Genomic DNA, 21,317 nt, shown 5'->3' with positions numbered 1-21,317 from the left:
GCAATAATAAATAGGGGTGGGCGACAGGAAGGGAGTGGACATTGAGCTGTTTATTACACTAGTCCCCAAAGTTAGGTTTTCTTATTAGTTGGCTTTACAACTTTGGGGACTCTTATTCATTTTTGATTAGTTGGTTTATTAAATTGAGTGCAATCTACAGAATGGGTAATTGAATGTATCATCATTGGGGATGTACATCATTTTATCGGACATTGTGTTATCCCTTTCGATCCTGGGGTGGGCGAGCAGAAATATTTTATCTAGGGGAGAATTCTTGTCAAAATACTTGTAAGACATTTCCTAAATGTTCGTTTTTTCTTTCATATGTCGTGAAGAAAGAAATATGAGAAATATGTCAAAATTAATGATATTATGTGTATCTCTCTATTTTCCTTTCACATTTTAAATCATTTTTAGTAGCAAAGCTATTCTATAACTAACGTTATATGAGCATCTATATGGGGAAATGTGATTTATTCAGCTGCTATTAGATATCAGGGAGTAAGGGAGGGGACAATGGGCAATTAATTTAATACAAGAGTTATCAAAGAAAGGGCATAAAATCCAGTTTAATCCAATAAATTTGTAGGAAATTATAAAGGGATTGTTAATTGAATAATAGATTTCCATAGCGTCATGTAAAGTGAAATCACAACTTGTTTTTGATGAAATATATTGAGGTTTTATGGTGTGATTTTTATATTACAAGATTATTGGACCCGGCCAGCTGCTAGCAAGAATATGACTGCCCCTTTTTATTCTGTTTATTTCCCTTGCCCCCACCTCCCTTCTCCCCGTCTGCTATATTCCAAACTAAAACAACGAGTGGTTATTTCCCTTGCCCCCAATTCCCTTATCCCTTCTCCCCGTCTGCAATATTCAAAACATACACAACGAGTAGCGGCATTTCATGCGCAAGTACCCAAACTCAGTCAGAAACTGCTAAATTCTTGCACATTCCCTTTAAGCCAGTACCCAAAGTATGAGACTCCTAAAAATTAAATATTCGATCCATTGTCCCCTCCCTTACTACCTGATTAGATATAGGCGGCTGATGTTTTTTGTAAAGAAATTACTCTGCGCATGCATCTAATTTGAACTCACTTTTAACTGTTGTATTAACTCTGGAGTTCATAAAATCTCTACAGGGTAAATATATTTAAATCTGCTATTAGAGATAGAAGATGGTTGATATTAGTTGATAAGGTTAATCTGTCCAATGGGCATATAAATATCTTTGTCTTTCTATTTTGAAATTTCCTGGAATCTTTTTTGTTTATAGTGCCTATAAAAAATGACGTCATACAAACAAATGACCAATGATAGGCCAATACACAGATAATTTACCAATGGCAGGCCAGTATACATTTTAATTGACCAATGAAAGGCCACTAAGACGTTATTTTTTTATAGATACTATAATATTGTCCATCCATCCATCTATTAGGGTATAAATTTAGCTTATAAAGATTTCCTGTAATTTATTTTGTTTGTTGTTTAGCTATTTAGGAAATTTTATGTAGGTGCTCCGCTTTTACAATAAGGGATCTTGACACCAAATTTAAAAGGTGAGCTTCCCATAACTTGTCATGAAACATTTTTCCAGCTATTTTACACCCTAATAATATTTTAAGTTGCATGATAAACAAGAGAATTAATTTAGAAACTAAAACTAATTCAGGCAAGAAGGTCCAAGCTTTTTATTTGGGTAGATAAAAATCGGGGTAGAGGGATGATTCATCTTTGCGCATAATTGCTCGCGAATGGCCCCTCAACAAAATGTTTGAGGTGCTACCAAATTCGTTTTGGGGTGATACAACCATATATCCTCATCCCTCTTGGACGTCCCTTTACAAAAATGAAAAATTTAAGCATTTAATGTTGAACAAGGATGCAAACATTCATAAAAGCGAAGCTTTAATGACGGACAATGAAGATCAATTTTAAAGAACCTAGATATTGTTTTACTGAAAGGTCAAAAGGTTTCGTGATTTTTAGGTTAATTTCTTTCGCGGATTTGTATTGGAGCTTTTGCATTAATCTTTTATTGATTTAATTATAAGCGATTAGAAAGGAGGGTGTTAAAAACACCTCCATATTTTAATTAGGCATACCCTAAAGATTTCACAAAAACCCTGTGCATGCCTCTGTATTTAACCTTTTTAAATTAAATATCACCACTTATAACTTTTTGTTTAAACATATGATATTGTTCAAATTAATTTGAATAAATCAATATTAGAAACGGAACACTTTTATTTTAACAACAACAAAAAAGCTTATTAGTAAAATTTGAATGCAATTAGAGTCAATAGCTCAAAATGTAAATGGCTAATTTTTAGAAATACTGGTTTAATTAAATAATAATTTTTTTGTTCAAAACTAAACATTTTTGATTATTCTTTGTCAGGTTTCCACTTTCTTCCGACTGGACAGAGCTCTCTGTTCAAGCATTCCCCACATTTAGGATTGACAGGCAGGCAAATCTGTTGGCCAAACCCAACCAGCATAATGTTCACCTCTTTCCATCTAGACTTGGGCAGCCATGACTCCAGACCTTTCCTAGTATTATGGATATAGAATATACGTGGATATTATGACAGGGGAAAAATTGTCGTCAATTTAGGTTGCTAACATAGAACTCTCTTATTGGTTAATTCGTTCATCCAGTAGGTAAGGAGAGGAAATCTGGTGTAAGATCCAAATATTAATACATCCATTCCTAGTATCCTCTGGCGTTTTGCAGGGGTGCTGTGTCCACTCCAGCCTGCCAGCAATCCTGTGCACGTGTGTGTCCACGCCAATGCCCACGCATTCGTCCCAGGCGGAGCACATGCAGAGGTACGCCATCTTGGGGCCAACACCTTTCAACTGGAGCAGCTCTTTCACGGTCCGCGGAATGTCGCAGTCGTATTTGTCCTTGAGAACTTGGCAGGTTTCTTTGATGTACTTCACCTTTACAATATGAATGTTGTGTTGGAAAAAAAAGACTATATGACATTCGCATATTTGCAATTTATTCTATCAAATGCTTAAAAACTTTTTGAGCAAATCGATAATTTTTTTCTTAGTTTACTTTTAAAAGTTTTAACAGTTATTACTCACATAGAATTATAAACAAATTGTAAAAAAAATGGTTTTAATCCCTGGCTTTAATCTAATGATTGTAGATTTCTATATTCCTAGAAAACTAGATATAATACGATGTTAGACATAGTTGTTTCGTATGAATGAGAACCGGTTCTAATCCACCGGATATTAATCGGTTTCGAATGAATACGAGAAATGTTATTCCCATTTTTGTACAAGTGTTTTTGCAAATCTTTTGGTTTTGCTTCCTTACCAATTACGTTGAATTCGATGTCTGTCTAAATAGAACGTTACAAAAATGACACCGATGACAATTCTCTTTTATATTTTGTGTACCTTAGTCCTCCAGAATCCAACTGGATAGATGAGTTCCCCCAGCTTTTTATCACTGGTCTTAAGAATATTTTCCACAGTGAGACCATGCTCCTTGAGGCGCTCCATAGCTGCGTGATTAGTTTCGTCCTTTAGCACGATCAAATTTAGGTTAACTTCTTGGTGTTATGCAAAAATGGATATATTATTGCTTGGATCATACACCAGATCTTCATGTTCCTTATTGAAGTGAAATTTGTGACGGGGTAAAATTACGACCCCCCCCACCCCTCCTACTAGATAAACTAACTGACCAATGAATGAAGGGGGAAATAGCAACCTGTCCTAAATTGACGACATTTTTCCCCTGTAATAATATCCACATCTTAGATTATCACTTAAAACTGACCTTAACTACTAAAAGAGGACTCATAGTTATAATTTGAATTTTTATTTCCGTCCTACTTTATCTAAAATTTATGTGTGCCTGGGTTCTGCTGGATAACATTAGGCCAATAAGCACATGGAACCTTTTCTCTTTCGCGGAATACTTCTTTTTATATTTATATTCCCTGTAATAATGATTGTATTGTCCTAGATGACCAATCCTTCTTATTGAGAAATTTCTAAAGATATATGTTTGTATTTAGTCACCAAATATGTTTCAATACAGAAATAAGGTATAACCAACAAGCGAAATAAATCTAAAATAATATTTGGGGGGCAAATGGAGAGGTCGTCAATTTTACGATGTGTTGCCCCTCAACGACAGCTGAAAAACATGTATAGGGTTTGTGATTTTTTTTCAGAATTAATTTCGTTATTGGTATAAGCTGGTTTCAATACTTTTAAAGAAACTTTAACTCTTATTATATGGATGAAATAATAAGTACCCGTTATATTATGATTTTCAGAGCAAAAAATTTCAGATTTCTCCTACACTATTTTACTATTGGTCCAATTAAGAGATTGATCATCTAGACTGTCTATATTTATTCCTGTCACAGATAGCAGATTTATCTTCGCGCATTTTGCGTATATTTTTGTATACAATCCGCCAGTTGTCCGGCTCCCAGCCTTCATCATCAACCTCTACCTTAATGTGCATTCTTTTTTTACTCATTCTAAAAAAAATAAATTTGACATGATTTTTTTCGTTTCTTATTAAACAGTACCCAAGGATCTAAAGTGACAAGACAATGGCTGATAAATTGATGTACATCCTAAATGATGATACGCAAAATTGCCTCATCTGTAGATTACAATTGAATTATTGTTTGAAACGTTCGGACACTTAATAAACCAACACATTAAAATTCACTAAAGTCTCCAAAGTTTTTAAACCAACGAACAAAAAAAGGTTATTATAAAACTTTGGGGATTAGTGTGTAATAAACAACTAATTGCCCCCTCTCTTTCCATAACAATACCGGATTTTCAGCTAATCAGAAAGTAATTCTTAATGGAAGGCTCGGCAGTTGTAGCAATGCGAACTCCTTAGGTGAATTTTAACGGCTACTTCTACTCAAACAAAACAGAGGTGAATTCTTTAAAAACTTTTGCGCACTAAATTAAGTGAGACAAACTAAAAAATTAGACGGGGATAATTAATTGCCTCACTAAAATTTAAGAGTGGCAAAAGTTTTTTTAAGAATTCACCTCAGGAATCAAGAATAATGTATATATTTTTTTTACTAGAAATCTGTTTCATCATGATGCGATTAACTTCGATATACACGACTATGAGTGCATTTTTAACACATTATCCAAATTTAGTATTAAAATTGAAAATTTTAAACACCACATAAATTCGGATTCGATATCCTTTGTCAATGATCTCGACTTGGGTTAAACTTTAAAAATCGCATAAAATCACTAATTTATATTTTATTTAGACATAATTAAAACTATCGAGTATTTATTTTTTACATTTATTAAAATTAGGTGATAAAATATAATATAAAATGAGTGAAAAAAACAAAAATGAAAACAAACAAGATTCACAAAAAACTAAATATATTTCATTATTCATACAAAATGAAATTTATTGCAGATCTCGGGAAACTTTTAAAATTCAACAATTCAAAATATATTTAGTAATTCTGCAAATCTTACAAAATAAACTTAACATTTTTTTTTTGAAATTCGACAAATAAATTAACAGGATAGGTATGATAGATTTTAAAGCAAAATTTGATAAAATTGTAATTCAACTTACAATCATTATATTATAAATATCTAAATGGAAATGAACATTAAACTTTATAAAAAGCTTAAGTTTGAATAATAGAATTTCAGAAGGATATATAATATTAAAGATTTAATAGAAACTTGGCGAATTTTAAAATGTCAGGCAAAATTTTGTGAAAGCATTTTGATACAGGATGGTGGGGACATACACCATCCCTTAGTGTACAATATCAGGCTTGCTAACAAATTATGGAATCGTATAGTATTATAGACAGTTTTCCGCAGATAGTAAATCTGCCAATTAGAAGATTAATACCTACCGGTTTTATCAGCCCTGAGGGGCCGAAGGCCTAATCTAACAAAAATGGTATAAATTTTAAGATTTTATTTTAATACCTAATCGCGAAAAATTGTCTTTCATTCGATTCTATACATGAATTTACAGTCTGGCTGAGAACCAGTTCTAATCCAGCGGATATTAATCGGTTTCAAAGTCATACTAGAATAATGATTATTATGAACTAAAATGAGAAAATGATTGGAATATGAGAAATGTTTAAATATGCAGTTTTGTAACTTTAATTTGTGAATAACAAAAAAATCATTTTTGAGTAATAAAAAATACTTCTTTGTGACAATTAGTGCTTTAACAAAACAGAGAAGCTCTTTATGGTGCCTATAAGAAAATTACGTCATGCAATACAAATGAACAATTCACAGAGTAAATTTCCACTGACAGGGCATTATACAGTTACATTGACCAGTGGTAGGCCATGACATTTTTATAGGTACTTCAACAAGCTTCCAAAACAAATAACAAAATACATTAAAATGGTAATAAAAAAACAACAGATCTTTGAACAGCTAATAAAATAGTTTAAGAACTTTGGCTAAGTATTACATAAAGAACAATGTAAATTATAGTTAAGGTAAAAAATAATAGAATATTTATAAATTTTTCTACATTAACATGTAGGTTAGTAAAAACAGCTATTTTCAAGGAGGCGATTTTTCTCGTAGTCTTTGTAAACTTTACCCATATGATTGTTGACAAAATAAGAGAAGTTCAAAATATTTTGAGCGAAAAATTCTTGGTTCTAAGAAAAGAAGTTTAACGGTTGAGTTCTAAATTTTACGGAAGCTTTACATTGGTCCTTGAAGGGTAATAGTTCAGTTTAAATTAAAAGTCATGGAATGGTATAAGGCTATTTTTCTGCCCCACTCCGACCTCTTTGAATACAGAGCCCCTAGATGCTAGTGGCGTTGCAGCTACCGTTCATATAATTAAAGTGTCTCCAAATCAAAAGAGTGAATTTTACCAAGATATTGAGAAATATCCACTACCCCCTATTTATTAGAATTAGAATAAAGAATTATTGGCTACCTAAGAAATGTAAATATATAAATAATATTGCCTAATCTGATGCAGATCATTTCTTCACATTTAATATTTTAAAAAGGGATAGTTCCAAGAAGAAAATAATTAATGGTTTGGATAATTCAGATGGTAATATAAAAAATTAAGTTACTAAGTATAGGTTACTTTTAAAGGGGACCAAAATAATTCGATATGCTGATTTGGTCCAAAGAATGTACATCGCAAAATTGTAATTTTCAAGTAATGATATTATGAAAATTACTTAGCATAAAATTAAGATGTAGTCAGGGGTGTATATTTTACATGGGATCTCCTGCTCAGGGGGGGGGGGGGGGGGGAATAAAAAATAAGTGGTTGGAGGGAAAAAAAATGTAAAAATAAAGAAAGCTGAAAACATTTTTTCTATTCCCCTCCCTCCTTGGTGAAAAAAAACTTTTAAAAATGTGTGGTAGGAGGGATAAATTAAATAAAATTTAGAGTTCTTTAAATATTTTTCCATTTTCCCCCTACTTGGTGAGAACAAACTAGGGATGGGGGGAAGAAAAATAAAGATCTTTTGTAGCAGGGAAAAAAAAAAAAAAAATCTTGTGCAGAATATACACCTCTGGATGTAGTATAAATCTTCTTCGAGGAAGTACTCCTTTTTATATTACATAATATGTAAATTTGTATAATTAAGGAGCTTGATGGAAGGTGACATTGAATGAGGCTATCTCCATAGGAGAGAAGTGTTGAGTGGGAAGAGACTGGTGAAGGACAGGTGCCGAGGACCAGGACAGCTTGGCCTCAAAATTTCCAGTCAGTGTGACTGGGCGGAAGACAGGATTCAAATTTCTGTAAAAAATATTTTTTAAATTTACCTACTACATAGAACGATTCGAATACCTTGGATATCCAAAAACTCCGTAAAAATATTTAACCCAAAGTTTGGTTTTCCAAAACCATTTTACTTTTTATTATATTAGTGCAGGAATAGGCAGGGGTGTATATTCTGCATGGGATCCCCGGCTCAGGGGGGGGGGGGGGGGAAATAAAAAATAAGTGGTTAGAGGGAAAAAAAATGTAAAAATTAAGAAAACTGAAAACATTTTTCCATTTTCCCCCCTCCTTAGTGAATAAAAAAAAAAATGTGTGTTAGGAGGGATAAAATAAATAAAATATAGAGTCCTTTAAATATTTTTCCATTTTCCCCCCTACATGGTGAGAAAAAACTAGGGGGGGAAAAAAATAACAAATTTTGTAGCCGGGGAAAAAAATAAATCTTGTGCAGAATATACACCCCTGGGAATAGGTTTACCTAACCAACAGGCGAAATACATCTAAATTAATATTTGGGGGGCAGATGTAAAGGTCGTTAATTCTACTTGACTATGTAACGACAGCTGAAAACACGTCTAGGTTTCGTGATTTCCCCCCGAATTAATTTCGTTGTTAATATAAGATAATATTAGCGTCTTATTTTCAAAGGGATAGTTTCACGAAGTGCATTTTAAAAAATAGTGAACTGTAAGTTTTTTCTATTTTAAATAACGTAGTAATGCATAATATAAAGTTATTGATTAAAATTAAAAGATTTGACCAGTGATTTTCCTTAAAAAATGAGTTTTCCCTTTTTTTTTTAACTTCGTTGCATGTTATATATGGCAAAAACTTTTTTGTCATAAATACAACTTTAGATAGCATTTATTAGTTAATCGAACTTCAAACTTTTTATACAACAAAATACACATAACAACAAAGAATGACCAATAAAATATTTAGTATAGTACTAAGAGTAGTGATCTTTTAATATGTCTTAGTAGAATATATTAGGCATTGGATAGATATGATTGCGATAAAGAATTTTAACATTGACCTGACCGAACTTTTTTATTTGAAAATATCTCAAAAAGTTAGTGATTTGCAACATAAATTACATGAGAATGGTCTTTTGTATTGTTAGTTGGTATTTCCGCGTGAGATGTGTATATTGTAAGTAAACCGGACGGTTTTCTTTATTTTTTTAAAAAGTATCTTTAGAAAACCTGTCCTATTATGAACCGGACATTATTTTTTATGTTTTTAAAGTAACTTGTCCCAAGGGGAACCCCTGTTCAATTTTTTTATAACTCTTGTGAAATATGTGGAAAAAGATTCTCTGATATTGGTGTTATGGCTATACATATTTGTGAAAAAATAGACCATTCTCATGTAATTTGTGTGGCAAATCACTTTAACTTTTTTAGATATTGTCAAATAAAAAAAGTTTGGTCTGGTCAATGTTAAAAATTCTTTAACATATAATCATATCTATCCAATGCCTAATATATTCTACTAAGACATATAAAAGTTCACTACTCTAAGTACCTTGACTCTTTAAATACACTTCGTAGAACTATCCCTTTGAACCTAAAAATCTATAGGTAATGAATTGTTTGCCCTAATTTTGGGTATCAACAACTTAAATATTTACCTAAAGCGGAACTGATCAAGTCCAACTTCTGAACAATCCGCAGTTGTCAGAGATATCCAGGAACAGTCAGGAGCCAACCTTCTGATGATCATGAGAGCTCCAGGGGTGCCAGATGTGCTGGTGTGCGGTGGCACAAGTCTGCTGGGATCCCAGGTACGCAGATTCACCAGCTCGTAACCACAGGGCAGTTCAGTGGCCAACTCGACTAAATTAAATAAGTCTGTTTAGTTTAAACGATGAGGAAGAGAGAAATTTGAAGGGATCTAAGGGGATAAGACAATGGCCAATAAATTGTTGTAAATCTGCAATGAAAAATACACAAAATTACACTGTAGATTACAACTAGTGGTTAATATTTAGACACTGAATGAACCAACAAATAAAAAATTAATTAAAATCCCTAAAGTTATAATGCCAACATTATTAGAAAACTTTGGGGACTAGTGTAATAAACAGCTCAATGTCCCCTCCCTCCTTGGATATTAGGTTAACTTTCTACCCTAACTTACCTACAAAATTGGCAAGCTATCAGAGGCAGATTATTACACATAAAAGATGCCGATATTATTATTTCATTCATTGTCCTATTATCTGAGTTTCTTGAGATATTAGATTAAGAAACATGAAGATTGTTGATAGTAGAAAATCGTTTTGTCAAAATCCATGGCTTTAGTTTAAGATGTAATGATTCAGATTATAAAATCGACTAGTATCAGGCAAAAATCTTTAGCGACATGCGACATGAACTGACTAATGCAAACGATTTTTATCCATTGGTTGTGTTTTGGATTGATGACGCTTTCGCTTTAAGGCATACAATATTAACTAACTTGTTTCATCAAGAATCTGAGCTCCATCTCCATCAGTGTAGACCAGAATTGGGACAGGATGCTCCAGGTATCTGCTCAATATTAATCCAAGAGTTGACAGGAATGGAAGTATTGACGATGCATCTGGATGACTGGCGTCAGTGCCTCCAAACTTCAGATTCTCCATATTTTCATCCAAAGGTTCTTGCAGCTTTTTAGGCTCTAACAGCAGAGTGTATCTGTGCCTGGTCAAACGGCTGTCCAACACACCCTCTCCCATGCCTCTGGCATCGTCGTACATAGTACGTTTGTCAACCATCACCTCCAACCATCCTTCCTTTAAGGAGCTGGCTCCCGTTGCATGGTCAACCAATAAACTTAACCTAAAACAACATAAATAACAACAATAAGTAAGTGGGATGAATTCAAGCCAGGATATATTTACCTCCTTAATAATATAAAGACGGGACAAAAAAAAAAAGATAATGGGGAGTAGGGAATTAAATCAACTTTATGGTAAGATAAAAACACCTCTACTTGTACAATAATAAAATCTACAAACTTCTGTTTTACAGCTTAAGAGTGAGAAGAAAAATAATTGGGTTCCGTTGGAAGTACATCACCAATGACTAAAAGAGTGATAGTTTCAACGCGCATTGGTTTATCAATCAGGAATTTAATGGCAATCAATGCAAACAAAACATACCTACTGTGTGTTAGTACCTATACAAAGTATAATATCAAATTTAGTACAAATTTACATGAAGAATTTAAACTAACCTTGATTTAGAATCTTCAATGTAAACAGATTCCGTAACAGGGAACAAGTTTCCTGGAATGCCAGTTTGGTCAGAATATATTCTCTCCACCATTCCCAGTCCTGCTTGGTCAGTGTACAGGCGCTTAGTTTCTCCACCATTCTTTATATCAGTTCGGAATCTCATAAACATTTCTTTATCCATATTCTAAAACAAATTCGTTATTAGATTACAAGATATTTATGGAAAATAAGGTCTAAAATAAAAAATCTATTATTTTTTTAGATGTTTCTCTCCTTTTTTCCTTTTTTTTGAGAAAGACGTATATGAATTCGTTGATTTATCAGATTTTGTTGTAAATTAAACCCAGGTAATTTATTAAGTGTCACAAAAGTCTTCGTAACTTTTCTTAAATGCAATTTTTTTTAAAGCAAACTAAGCTAAATGGATTAACGATAAAATGATTTTTACCTGATTTGGTCCAAAGTCAAAAAGATTTTCAATATGAACAGCCTCACTGAGTGGCCCCGTGTCATGCGTCAGCCTGACGCTGTGCACAAACATAGACTTGCCCTTCTTCCCAGTCACGTGCCAGACCACCCGCAGCTCAGAGAACAGAGGCCCGGAGATGATTATAACATCATCAATATCGGCAGCAGTTACCATAGGATCCTCGGTGGGTATACCATCAACATTTTCCACGCTGAATAGATACGCTCCGGATCTGAAGATTTGGGACACGTAGGCCCCAAACTCAAGCTGGACTTCACGTGTGTCGCCTTGGATCTGAAATTGTATTAATTTAACAATGGATTTATTTTTACTTGGATGTTACACCAGATTATCATGTACTCTATCAAAATTAAACACGTTGTTGGATAATATAACGATACCCCTCCCTCTCCCCCCCCCCCACCACTACTGTATGAACGAACTGACCAATGATGTCGATGTTAGCAACCATATTGTATATTCTATATCTATTTATTTACTACTATGAATAACAATTTTATTAGAAGACAATATGAAAAGATTTTTAGGAAATTGAGGGGGCATGCATTTTTACTTAAGTATAATAAGTTAGATTTAATACAGGGATCTAAAGGGATAAGACAATGGCCGATGGTTCATCCCCATTGACGATACACAAATTCACCCCTTCTTTAGATTACATTTAGTTGTTGAAACGTTTGGACACTGAACCTAAAGAACCAACAAATCAGAATTCACTTTAGTCCCCAAAGTTGTTAATCCGACGAATTGGCCTTAATGGAGTTATAATTAATCTTACCTTATTCTTTACTGACTGTAAAAGTTTAGTCTCAGAATGAAAATAAAGTTTATAAATTCTGTTCTCCAAAACAATTCCCCCCTCTGGTATATTTGTCATCTCCACCCTTGCTCCCAGAGTCTTGACCCCCTCCGGGCAGCGCATGCAGTACACCTTGGTGATGGGGCTGCTGGGAGCTGACCGTCCATCCGATTCCTCCAGGTCACTCTGGCGAGGGATACATCCCTCTAGGCGGTAGACAGAAACTGAGACAGGTGGTAAAACAGCCATGAAATACACCTAAAATGTTTTATATTTATCATTATTCGTGGAAAAAAAAGAAAATAACTGTTCAGTACAAGGGATGATTTATTAATTCAAGAAATCAATGTCTACAGCCTTGCACTACCTATTTGTGTAAAAACATAAGAAATGTTTCATTTTTAACATGTGAATCGGTTTAGAAGCCAACAAAATCTTAAGCTTCAGACAAAAAAAAAACTTATTACTTTATAATATAGGATAGTGCAAAGTTTTGTTTCTTGTTATTACGAGCAATCTTACCTTAAAGAGAGAAGTATCAATTTTGGACTGTACGGTGGTATTATGAATAGGAAATACTTGCAGATCAAGACTTGTGTTAGTGCTGTCATAGATGCAAACATCTTGACTGCGAGAGGTGATGTGCACCAGCTTTTGCACGATGCTCGCCTCGGAGTTGACCAACACAAACTTCTTGGACTCCGCGGATCCGATGTTTAGGATAAGAGCATCCTCGTCGTATTCTCCTTTGTTCCTAAACAAAAGGACATGATTATTATGTCTATCTATATTTCTAGTGCATTTAGAACACCCTAGAAAGTCAAGTTCATAGGTATATGGATTTCTAGAAACATATATGAGAAACTTTCAAAGGAGACTATGTACGAACGAGAGCAAGTGATGTTAAGCACATTCCAGCAGGGATGAAATGTATTTTTTTGATGATAAACTTGAGTTCTGTTATACCTATAGGGATAAATGATTTTAATGGTTTTCCTACGTAACATTAAGAATTTTATGAAGATAAATAGTGGGAGAGGGGGGTGGAATTCCATTGCCATTTAGGATTCTGGAGTATTTCAATCTCAACCCCCCCCCCCAAAAAAAAAATTTTCTCAATTAAAGGAAACAATACCTAAAGCTTTTAAATATGTCAAGTTTACCTAATATTTGTTTGTTTGAATGGATTGTTGATTCTGACTTGAGATGGGTCTTGAGCTGTTAAATAGTGAACTATCAACCTCTCCAGCTGGTTCATATTGTTGATGGCGGTGTTGAGCCGATACTCATAATCATCCATAACTGCAGCCTTACTTGTTCCTAAATATTCATTCTGAATAAGTCTTACACGTTTTTTTTTGGGTGGGGTCTTAGGTGTTTTGGGGTAGTATCAAACCCCCCCCCCCCCAAAAAAAAAAATTGAAATTACTGCTTATGGAACCTCTATTTATTTTATTTCTAAAATTGTGAGGGGGTTAATACCCATTTACACTCCCCCAATGAAGTCCTTGGTTTAGGCTCATCAGGGGCTTTAGTGTTATGCTATGTAGATGTAATTAAAATGCAAATGCTAGAAGTGGATTAACGACAAAAATGTACTTGGATCTCTTTCTTTTGTTCCAAGTTATCATCATGAAATTATCCTTATTTTTCACCTGTAATTGCATCATGATGTTGGAAAAGTGCCAGAGCTCTCCTGGAATCCACCAGCTTGGAGTAGAGTGATGTGAAGGAGGCCAGGGCCATGTGCTCCTCCCCCTTGTGAGCACGGGCTAGACACAGCGTGTACAATATCTCAGTCTTCTTTAATTTACTTGACACCTGTAACAGATAATAATTCATATATCATCCTTATAGAAATAAGAAACGTATAAGGATGTCTTTGTGTGCGTGTGTATAAATATATTTATTAATATATTTATAACTATTTAGGGGATGGTACCAACACCCTCCAAAGAGAAATAACCTCATTGTTTGTTAATTCTCAGACTAAAACTATTAGTTTAGGTTAGATTCTCATTGAATTTACCCTATCATAAAAATTGTAATACCTCTCTAGCTAGAAGCTTGACATATGGTCTGGTAAAATAATACCCAGACCAATAAGCAGGCCTCCCCTCGCTGAATATGTCAGAATATACATGGAAGTCTCCGGTCAGAGTTGGAAATTTGTCCATCCGACTTCGTACCTCTCGGAAATAGTCTTTCAGGGTTCCGAAGCTTATCTAAAAATATTTTTGTATTAGTATTGATGATTATATCAGATACAAATGTCAAAATTTATCTAAGAATTAAGGGGAGGGAGGAAGAAATTTATCTGCTACTTGCCCCTCTGTGCTCTTAATTTTAAACGCATAATTCTGCACCCCCCCCCCCCCTATGAGGGGGAGGGGGAAGGAAGGGCATTCAAAATAAGGAAATATTCAGTATTTCTACTATATAATTTGGAAAAGAAATAAGCAAGGGGTGGGTAGAGAGAAATTCAAATAGGTTGGAAAATAAATATACTCCACTGAATTATAAGCGTAAAAAAGTTCGTTGTATTAAGAAATAAATATTTTTACCTCAGCATTATAGTTTCCTCTGTTGATAAACTCCATAATCTGCATGTAATTATTATACTGCTGATCAAACTCAACATCCTTCTCATACCGAAAATCATCCCCCAACGGAACAAGGACAACATTGTGTGGTAGGAGGGAGCCGGTTCTACCATATTGGTCCAGGAGTAGCTCTGCTCTTGTCTGTATGTTGCCAGAGTGGATTGGGTTGTAGTGCATTGTAAATTCGTTGTATTCCCCATCAACATGCCTAAATATAATGTTAAATCTCTAAAATGTCCAACTTGGAAGCGCATTTCTCTTTCAAGTGTCCAAAAAAATTAGGAAGAAAAAGTTGAGCCTTTCAAAAAAAAACTTCTAGTATAACCATAACTTCAAGAATATCAGAATTTCTACCAATAGCAGCAATTCAAACAATATATTTACAAGGAAGATTTGTTTACCGACCATTACAGTTCCTTTCTAACACCTGCTAAAATTTCTTATGTACTTGAATTACAAATAGAATCTTAGAAGCTTATATAATATTATGTTAACTAATAACTAATCAATATCTTGCATGTCTAAGTAGTCATGATATCTATCTTGAATCGATTCCAGGCTTTAATGTCATGAAATTGATAAGCAGCAAATGTAACTATTTATAATAAAAAGCATACAATGTCGTAAAAAAATCCTACCTAAAATCAAATCCTAGACACGTGGTAGGGTCAGGACCACAGCTGTGCTTGATACTGTAAATATCGTAGGGGAAATTATGACACAGAGGCGCCATACTTCCGTCCTTCTCCCAGCTCTGCTTCCACAGGAAGTCTCCATTCTGATTCCTGGCCATCCACTCCTTCCAGATGTAATGAATCCGCATGATCACCATATTGTACACATTTGCCTTTGCCAACAAATGTGGGAAGGCGCCTCCATGGCCGAAACTGTCAACAGACCAGCTGTTGCGTGGACGAACATTAAGCTCCCGTCGCATAAATTCGTGACCTTCAACCAATTGGTCAACCATGGAAAAAAAGTCCACGTTTGCCTCGTCGGTCATGACCCAGCCTCCGGTGGTGATCTCAAGCCTACCAGACTCCAACAGAGCCAGCATCTTGTCCCTGCTGAGCGTGTCAGCTTGCTCCCACCATCGCCATACGTAGCTAGCCTCGGATAGGATGAAGGTCATGTTGGTGTGCTGGGTCAGCTTGTTCACCACGTTGGAGATGATGGACTTGGTCGAGGTGGCAAAGTATTCCTCAACAGTCTTTAGCCAGCCAGGATCTGTATGAGAGTGCGGCATCAAAATAACCCTAAACACAAAAGTTAATATGAGATGTATTTAAAACTTTAATATGCTACGAAGGACAATAATTTTTAACTAGGACAGACGATTGGCTTGGTGTGAAAAAAAAATTATTTACATACCAAACTTGAATTTCTATGATGTAATAAATAGTTATTACACCAATGACAAAGCGAGAGATAAAACAGGAATAAAACATGAAAAACTATAAGCATTTCTAAAAATTACTTAAGTTAGATTGCAAATTAACGTAAGTATTAGTGGACCAAAAACATGAAACTGAATATTACAGACAAACAGACAGACGTACATAATATTACTACTAACAAATATTACTAACTTGAGTGGAAGCTGGGGCCATATTTGTCGTCTTCTAGCATACCTATCCTCGTATGCATTACTCCAAAATTCTCGTCTAAAAGAATTGATTTATTATTACTTGGATCTGACACCGGATTCATATATGTTCTCTAATAAAGGGAAACTTCTATTGGGCTACAATGATCTACCCTATCCTCTCCTACTGGTAAAACGAATTGACCAATAAATGACAGGGGAAATAGAAAGCTTAATTGACAATTTTGCTTCTGTCATAATATCTACGTATATTCTACTACATTCATTTCTATGAAGTATATTCATAAAAAGGACGAGTACCAACTATCCCGTTTCCCAAACAAGGACGAAAAATCAACACATGAGGCACCATTTCTTAATGAAACAATTCTTTTTTTATCTAGTAAGACATTCTTTAATTAGAAGAAATCAATAGAAAAACAATTGATAGCTTTAATTGTAAAAACAAAATCTAACTGTTTTTAACGTTTTTAACAAGTTGTTTGCAATAGATTTTACCTCGTAATCCAAGACGGGTTCAGCTCCATGGTGGGAAATAGCTGACTAGTCTCAATGTCGGCCGAATAGACAGCTGTCGCAGGACAATAGTCCATCCGTTCAGCAGCCTGTCCTGCCCCTTGGCCTCCAGCGGCCCGGAGTCTGCCATACTGACCATTTGTCGGAGTGCTTGGTGTCCGTAGGGTGGCTGTGGGAGCGTCGTTTCCATAACCATCCCAGCGCAGTTGTACGCTGTACAGCAAGATAAACAGGGCACCAACTAAAAAATAATTTATTGAGGGTTGAAAGAATTTCCAGTTACTCCTAGCAATTCAACTTTAATTGTAAATGTGGTATATACTAACTATTGTAGAGATATCGAAATATGTAGTCTGAGAATATAGGATATAAAGGGGGGGGGGGGAGGGTTAATGCAACTATCTTGTAATCCGTGTGCAATAGGGTCTAAGAATCCTAATTTTGTTATGAAACTTGGTAGGTATGCGTAATCCTTTGTAGGTATATTTTCCCTAAATTGAACAATACCAAGTTTCATAACGAAATTCTGATTCTAAGTGTCATTTGCACACTGATTACAAGGTGGTTGCATTACCCCCCCCCCCCCCCAAACAAGCATTGATAGCCTTTTCGTGGGCGGAAAAATATTTTTTTAATATTCGCTTATAATGAAACAAAATATTGAAGGAGGTGAAACCTTAAAAATAAAATTACCTGTTGTGATAAGAATGAGTAATTGCAATTGTTTCTTTGGCATCATCACGCGTAATTTTCAAGCAAAAATTTAGGGATACAAAATTATAATAAAAAGATTAGTAAATAGTCTACACAGAGTTTAGATCACAGATTAGACAAATATAAAATAAATTTCGTTTTTTTTTGGTTAATTGAACACAGAGTAGGATACAAGTAATAAATTGAGACTTTTCCCTCCAGTTTACCAATAAAATTTTCACTTTGCAGTATCAGATCACATTTTAAATTTAGTTATGAGAGTTTTCGAAAATATTTTTTAGTTTCGGCCGATCAAACACAAAGCAAGAGGTCGCGTGGGCAGCCATAGATAGTTCATACTCGTTTTCAAATTTTACAAAGTTTTCCAGGATCAGTTTCATAACAATAATACATATTTTCATTCACTACATATTTTATCTGCAATATAATAAAAACTGCATGAATATATGGTTGAGCAAAGTATAACTAAAAAAATAATTAAGCATATTTATCTTTAGATAAAACTAAAAATCTCTCCTTATCTTGAAAATCTTTAATAACTTTAATAATTTTAAACGGAATACATAGTTTAATAAGTTGTTCTGGAAGAATATGAGGATGACAGGGGTCAACCTCCAGGTAAACGAGTCCATCTGGTACCAGCATCATGTCAGCAAGTTTTAATATATCAAGTATTACGTCAAGACCTCGTGCTCCCCCGTCAAGAGCTCTTAAATCTTCATATAAGGATATTTCTGGCTCAAGATTGGAAAGATCCTTGCGCAACACATAGGGAGGATTTGAAACAATGGCATCAAATTTTTGGATTTTAATATCTTCTGGCAGTTCTGTGTTGCCTTCTTCTTTACACTCATAAATATTAAGTCTATCTGCGAGGCCTAGAGTTATGGCATTTTCTGCAGTAAGCTGAGCTGCCATTCTAGATCGTTCCAAAGCAGTTATGTGGATATTTTTATTTTCATGTAAAAGAGAGAGGCAAATGTTACCACTGCCTGGTCCTATTTCCAGCAAGTGACACTTTTTATCAGCTGGAATATCATCCAGTACAATCTGGACTAGTTGTTCAGTTTCAGGACGGGGTATAAATACTGGCGGTCTAACTTGCAGACGTATTTCTCTAAAATCCCAATCGCCGATAATGTACTGGATAGGCATGCGGGCCATGCGACAGGCAATCAGCCTGTTTAATTGCTCTGCTTGTTCTGTTGTTAGTTTTTCATCTTGATGCTGAAGACAAGCTTGATGATTTTTGAGGCCAAGGACGTGGCTGACCAGAAATCTACTGGAGGCTGCAGGTTCAGGTACACTCAATTCATCCAGAAGTTTAGTAGTTTTGACAAGGACACTACCAACATCTTCACTTGAATCCATAAAGTTTCCTTGACTGTAACTACGTTTATTGCATTTATAACTGTCGTCATGAGAACTAGATTTTAGGATTAAACTAGAATAAGTTTTGGGTGAATGCCATGGCAAGGATTTACATTTGTTTAAGATTATCATTGAGGCTCTGGACAAATTGACCGCCATTTTGAATCGATCTGGTTAGTGTAGATAATTCGGGGGATTCTGGAAATTTGATGTTCACGGATAGATCTCACTTTCTTTTCTTCTTTATATAATACAGCTTGACCTAGATAGAAAAGAATTTATCAAAAAAACCGGCGTTTTTCCTCAAAGTGCCATGTTGTGCAAGGAACCCTTCCCTCCTTATTTTAAAATAAATTGAAAATAAAAATAGACAATATTTTTTAGTTAGTTTATTATTTTAGGCCAGGTTAGGTTAAATTAGGAACTGGGTAGCAACAAAGATAAAGGGTACGTAAGTGTAGGCCCCGCAGGGCTCCTATCAGGTGTTAACCACAGGAGAAAAAAAAAATAACCTTGCATTTAAATAAAGCCAACAAGCAAATTTCAAAATCTAAGCGTCATTTAATCACATTTGTAAAATGACGTCGTTTTATTGTAAAATTAACACATATGTCCTACTACATTTTTAAACGATAAAGAGATGATTAAAGTACACATCTTGATGAAATAAACAAAGGAGAGAGGGGACATATGACTGTAAATTAGACTAATACCCAAAGTTTTATAATGATATTTTATAGTTTCATTGGCCAATAAACTTTGGATATGTTTATTATATTTTAAAATGGTTATTGCTATCATTTAACATTAATTAAACCAAAAATATGTTTTAAAAAGTTTATTCCAACGTAATTAATGATGAATTTGCCCTGAAAATAGGCAAAAAACGGCTAAACGGCTGAGCCGCCAGCCGTTACTTTTCCAACTTTTTGTTCGATTTAGGGAAAATAGACCTACCAAGGATTACTCATGAAAAATTTCAGATTGAAATTCGAATTCTAAGTGCCATTTAATCATTGATTACGAGATGGTTGCATTAAACCCTCCCCCCCCCTTACCGAAGTTATTTTGTTTATCATCATTGAGGATGTTTATCAATTTATCGTCCATTATCTTTACCCTTGTAATCCCTGGAAATAAACTTAGCTTACCTACAATAGGATCAAGATCTAGAAACTCCAGCTTCTCCCCCAGCCTGCTGCGGGCTTTTAAACGGCCGTGACCGGAAACAATGGATTTGCAGAGAACGACAACGCGATCAGCTTTGGCTTTCTTGGCACACTGCACAGCTGTACAACTAAGGTTTAATGCCTAAACAGTTCAATTAGTTAATACTTAGTGTGAGTCCTCTTATATGCAGGGGTGCATATTCTGCACAAGATAGTTTGCAAAAATATTAACCCCCCCCCCCCTAGTTTTAGTTGTGAATGCAATTAAGCTCAGCTAAGCTCAGATGTGTTTTTACACCCTCACCAACCCCCACTCCACATATTTTCACCCCCCCCCCTCCAATTAGTCCAGTACCATATGCAAAATATAAACTTCTCCATATATGTTCTGAGGTTTATTACCTTCTATCAAAATAATTTTTCCTCCATATATGTTATGAGGTTTATTTCCTATCAAACTAATTTTTGTTTTAGGTGTCGATCGTATTTTTGAAGTTTTGCTAGAAGAGATAGTAGAAATTTTGTGATTTATATCTTTGCTCGGGTTCCTTTGAATTATAGGTTTGGTTACAAATATTAGCATCCCCCCCCCCCCCCACCCATATCTAATACTGAAATCATTTAAATAAGAAAAAATATAGAATTATTTTACCTTTGTTAAAAACATCTTATTTCATCACACTTGTAGTTATAATTTCTGAAAGTAAGTTACAATATCAAGCTCTAATAAAACTTAAATATGTTCACAGCAAAACACACTGAGTTTTAGGGGTTTTACATAAAATTACATTTTACATATTTTTTTATTTAAGCATTATGAATAAAATTAACATAAAATAAAATATTTTAAGATCCTCATCTTTGGCTGAGAAAATTTAAAGTACACCGGTTTAAAATAAATATAAATACATAAGTTTTTTTTATAATTTTCAATGCATTTGCATATAATATACAAGTCTTTAAAAGTAACAAAATATAAGTCTTTTATCTCAAATTAAAGGGTAAACTTTTAGAAGACACAATCAAATTAAAATATT

General features: G+C 34.5%; 4 protein-coding genes across 7 annotated transcripts; all 4 read right to left on the bottom strand.

Moving 5' to 3' along the window:
* Nucleotides 1-2,238: 2,238 nt before the first annotated feature.
* On the bottom strand, nucleotides 2,239-4,522 carry LOC145316422 (endonuclease III-like protein 1). The gene is made up of 5 exons (XM_080156891.1): nucleotides 4,405-4,522; nucleotides 3,890-3,978; nucleotides 3,427-3,552; nucleotides 2,730-2,955; nucleotides 2,239-2,569 (listed from the first exon to the last, which is right to left on the bottom strand). The coding sequence occupies exons 1-5, from the start codon at nucleotides 4,508-4,510 to the stop codon at nucleotides 2,397-2,399; spliced, it is 720 nt and encodes a 239-aa protein (XP_080013017.1). The 5' UTR covers nucleotides 4,511-4,522; the 3' UTR covers nucleotides 2,239-2,396.
* A 797-nt stretch (nucleotides 4,523-5,319) lies between these two features.
* alpha-Man-IIb (alpha-Mannosidase class II b) lies at nucleotides 5,320-18,159 on the bottom strand. Of its 4 annotated transcripts, XR_013878492.1 has the most exons (17): nucleotides 17,720-18,159; nucleotides 17,009-17,267; nucleotides 16,494-16,568; nucleotides 15,543-16,160; nucleotides 14,866-15,112; nucleotides 14,353-14,526; nucleotides 13,957-14,122; nucleotides 13,465-13,621; nucleotides 12,824-13,055; nucleotides 12,281-12,559; nucleotides 11,461-11,775; nucleotides 11,012-11,196; nucleotides 10,253-10,614; nucleotides 9,423-9,627; nucleotides 7,624-7,804; nucleotides 6,977-7,028; nucleotides 6,376-6,482 (listed from the first exon to the last, which is right to left on the bottom strand). XR_013878492.1 is itself a non-coding variant. In XM_080156886.1 (16 exons), exons 1-15 carry the CDS (start codon nucleotides 17,763-17,765, stop codon nucleotides 7,645-7,647), a joined length of 3,480 nt encoding a protein of 1,159 aa, XP_080013012.1. In that variant the 5' UTR covers nucleotides 17,766-18,159; the 3' UTR covers nucleotides 6,962-7,028; nucleotides 7,624-7,644. The 4 variants fall into 4 exon arrangements, 2 of the variants coding, with proteins under 2 accessions (XP_080013012.1, XP_080013013.1); XR_013878493.1 differs by having other exon boundaries at nucleotides 5,320-7,231; nucleotides 7,573-7,804; nucleotides 17,720-18,158; XM_080156886.1 differs by lacking the exon at nucleotides 6,376-6,482 and having other exon boundaries at nucleotides 6,962-7,028.
* Nucleotides 17,818-19,111, bottom strand: HemK1 (HemK methyltransferase 1). Its single transcript, XM_080155373.1, has 2 exons — nucleotides 18,353-19,111; nucleotides 17,818-17,829 (listed from the first exon to the last, which is right to left on the bottom strand). Exons 1-2 carry the CDS (start codon nucleotides 19,109-19,111, stop codon nucleotides 17,818-17,820), a joined length of 771 nt encoding a protein of 256 aa, XP_080011499.1.
* mRpL33 (mitochondrial ribosomal protein L33) lies at nucleotides 18,152-21,237 on the bottom strand. Its single transcript, XM_080156890.1, has 3 exons — nucleotides 20,933-21,237; nucleotides 20,263-20,422; nucleotides 18,152-19,373 (listed from the first exon to the last, which is right to left on the bottom strand). The coding sequence occupies exons 1-3, from the start codon at nucleotides 20,945-20,947 to the stop codon at nucleotides 19,240-19,242; spliced, it is 309 nt and encodes a 102-aa protein (XP_080013016.1). The 5' UTR covers nucleotides 20,948-21,237; the 3' UTR covers nucleotides 18,152-19,239.
* Between the last annotated feature and the right edge of the window lie 80 nt (nucleotides 21,238-21,317).

This window comes from Acartia tonsa, chromosome 4 (assembly GCF_053477335.1).
Source record: "Acartia tonsa isolate MP-2025a chromosome 4, ASM5347733v1, whole genome shotgun sequence".
Lineage (NCBI taxonomy): Eukaryota > Metazoa > Arthropoda > Copepoda > Calanoida > Acartiidae > Acartia > Acartia tonsa.
Note: the sequence above shows the minus strand (reverse complement) of the source record. Positions and strands in the feature narration are given on the sequence as shown.

Excerpts from the sequence above, each read along its gene's own strand:
- LOC145316422 (XM_080156891.1), bottom strand. The coding sequence starts at position 4,510 with ATGCACATTAAGGTAGAGGTTGATGATGAAGGCTGGGAGCCGGACAAC. Across the intron at positions 3,979-4,404 it reads AGATAAATCTGCTATCTGTG|ACAGGGAATATAAATATAAA; the intron begins ACAGGAATAAAT and ends ACAATCATTATT. Across the intron at positions 2,956-3,426 it reads TTGGATTCTGGAGGACTAAG|GTGAAGTACATCAAAGAAAC; the intron begins GTACACAAAATA and ends CATATTGTAAAG.
- alpha-Man-IIb (XM_080156886.1), bottom strand. The coding sequence starts at position 17,765 with ATGATGCCAAAGAAACAATTGCAATTACTCATTCTTATCACAACAG. Across the intron at positions 14,527-14,865 it reads GAGGAAACTATAATGCTGAG|ATAAGCTTCGGAACCCTGAA; the intron begins GTAAAAATATTT and ends AAATATTTTTAG. Across the intron at positions 11,776-12,280 it reads TACAGTCAGTAAAGAATAAG|ATCCAAGGCGACACACGTGA; the intron begins GTAAGATTAATT and ends ATACAATTTCAG.
- HemK1 (XM_080155373.1), bottom strand. The coding sequence starts at position 19,111 with ATGGATTCAAGTGAAGATGTTGGTAGTGTCCTTGTCAAAACTACTAAA.
- mRpL33 (XM_080156890.1), bottom strand. Across the intron at positions 19,374-20,262 it reads AGATCTTGATCCTATTGTAG|GTCAAGCTGTATTATATAAA; the intron begins GTAAGCTAAGTT and ends TTTTCTATCTAG.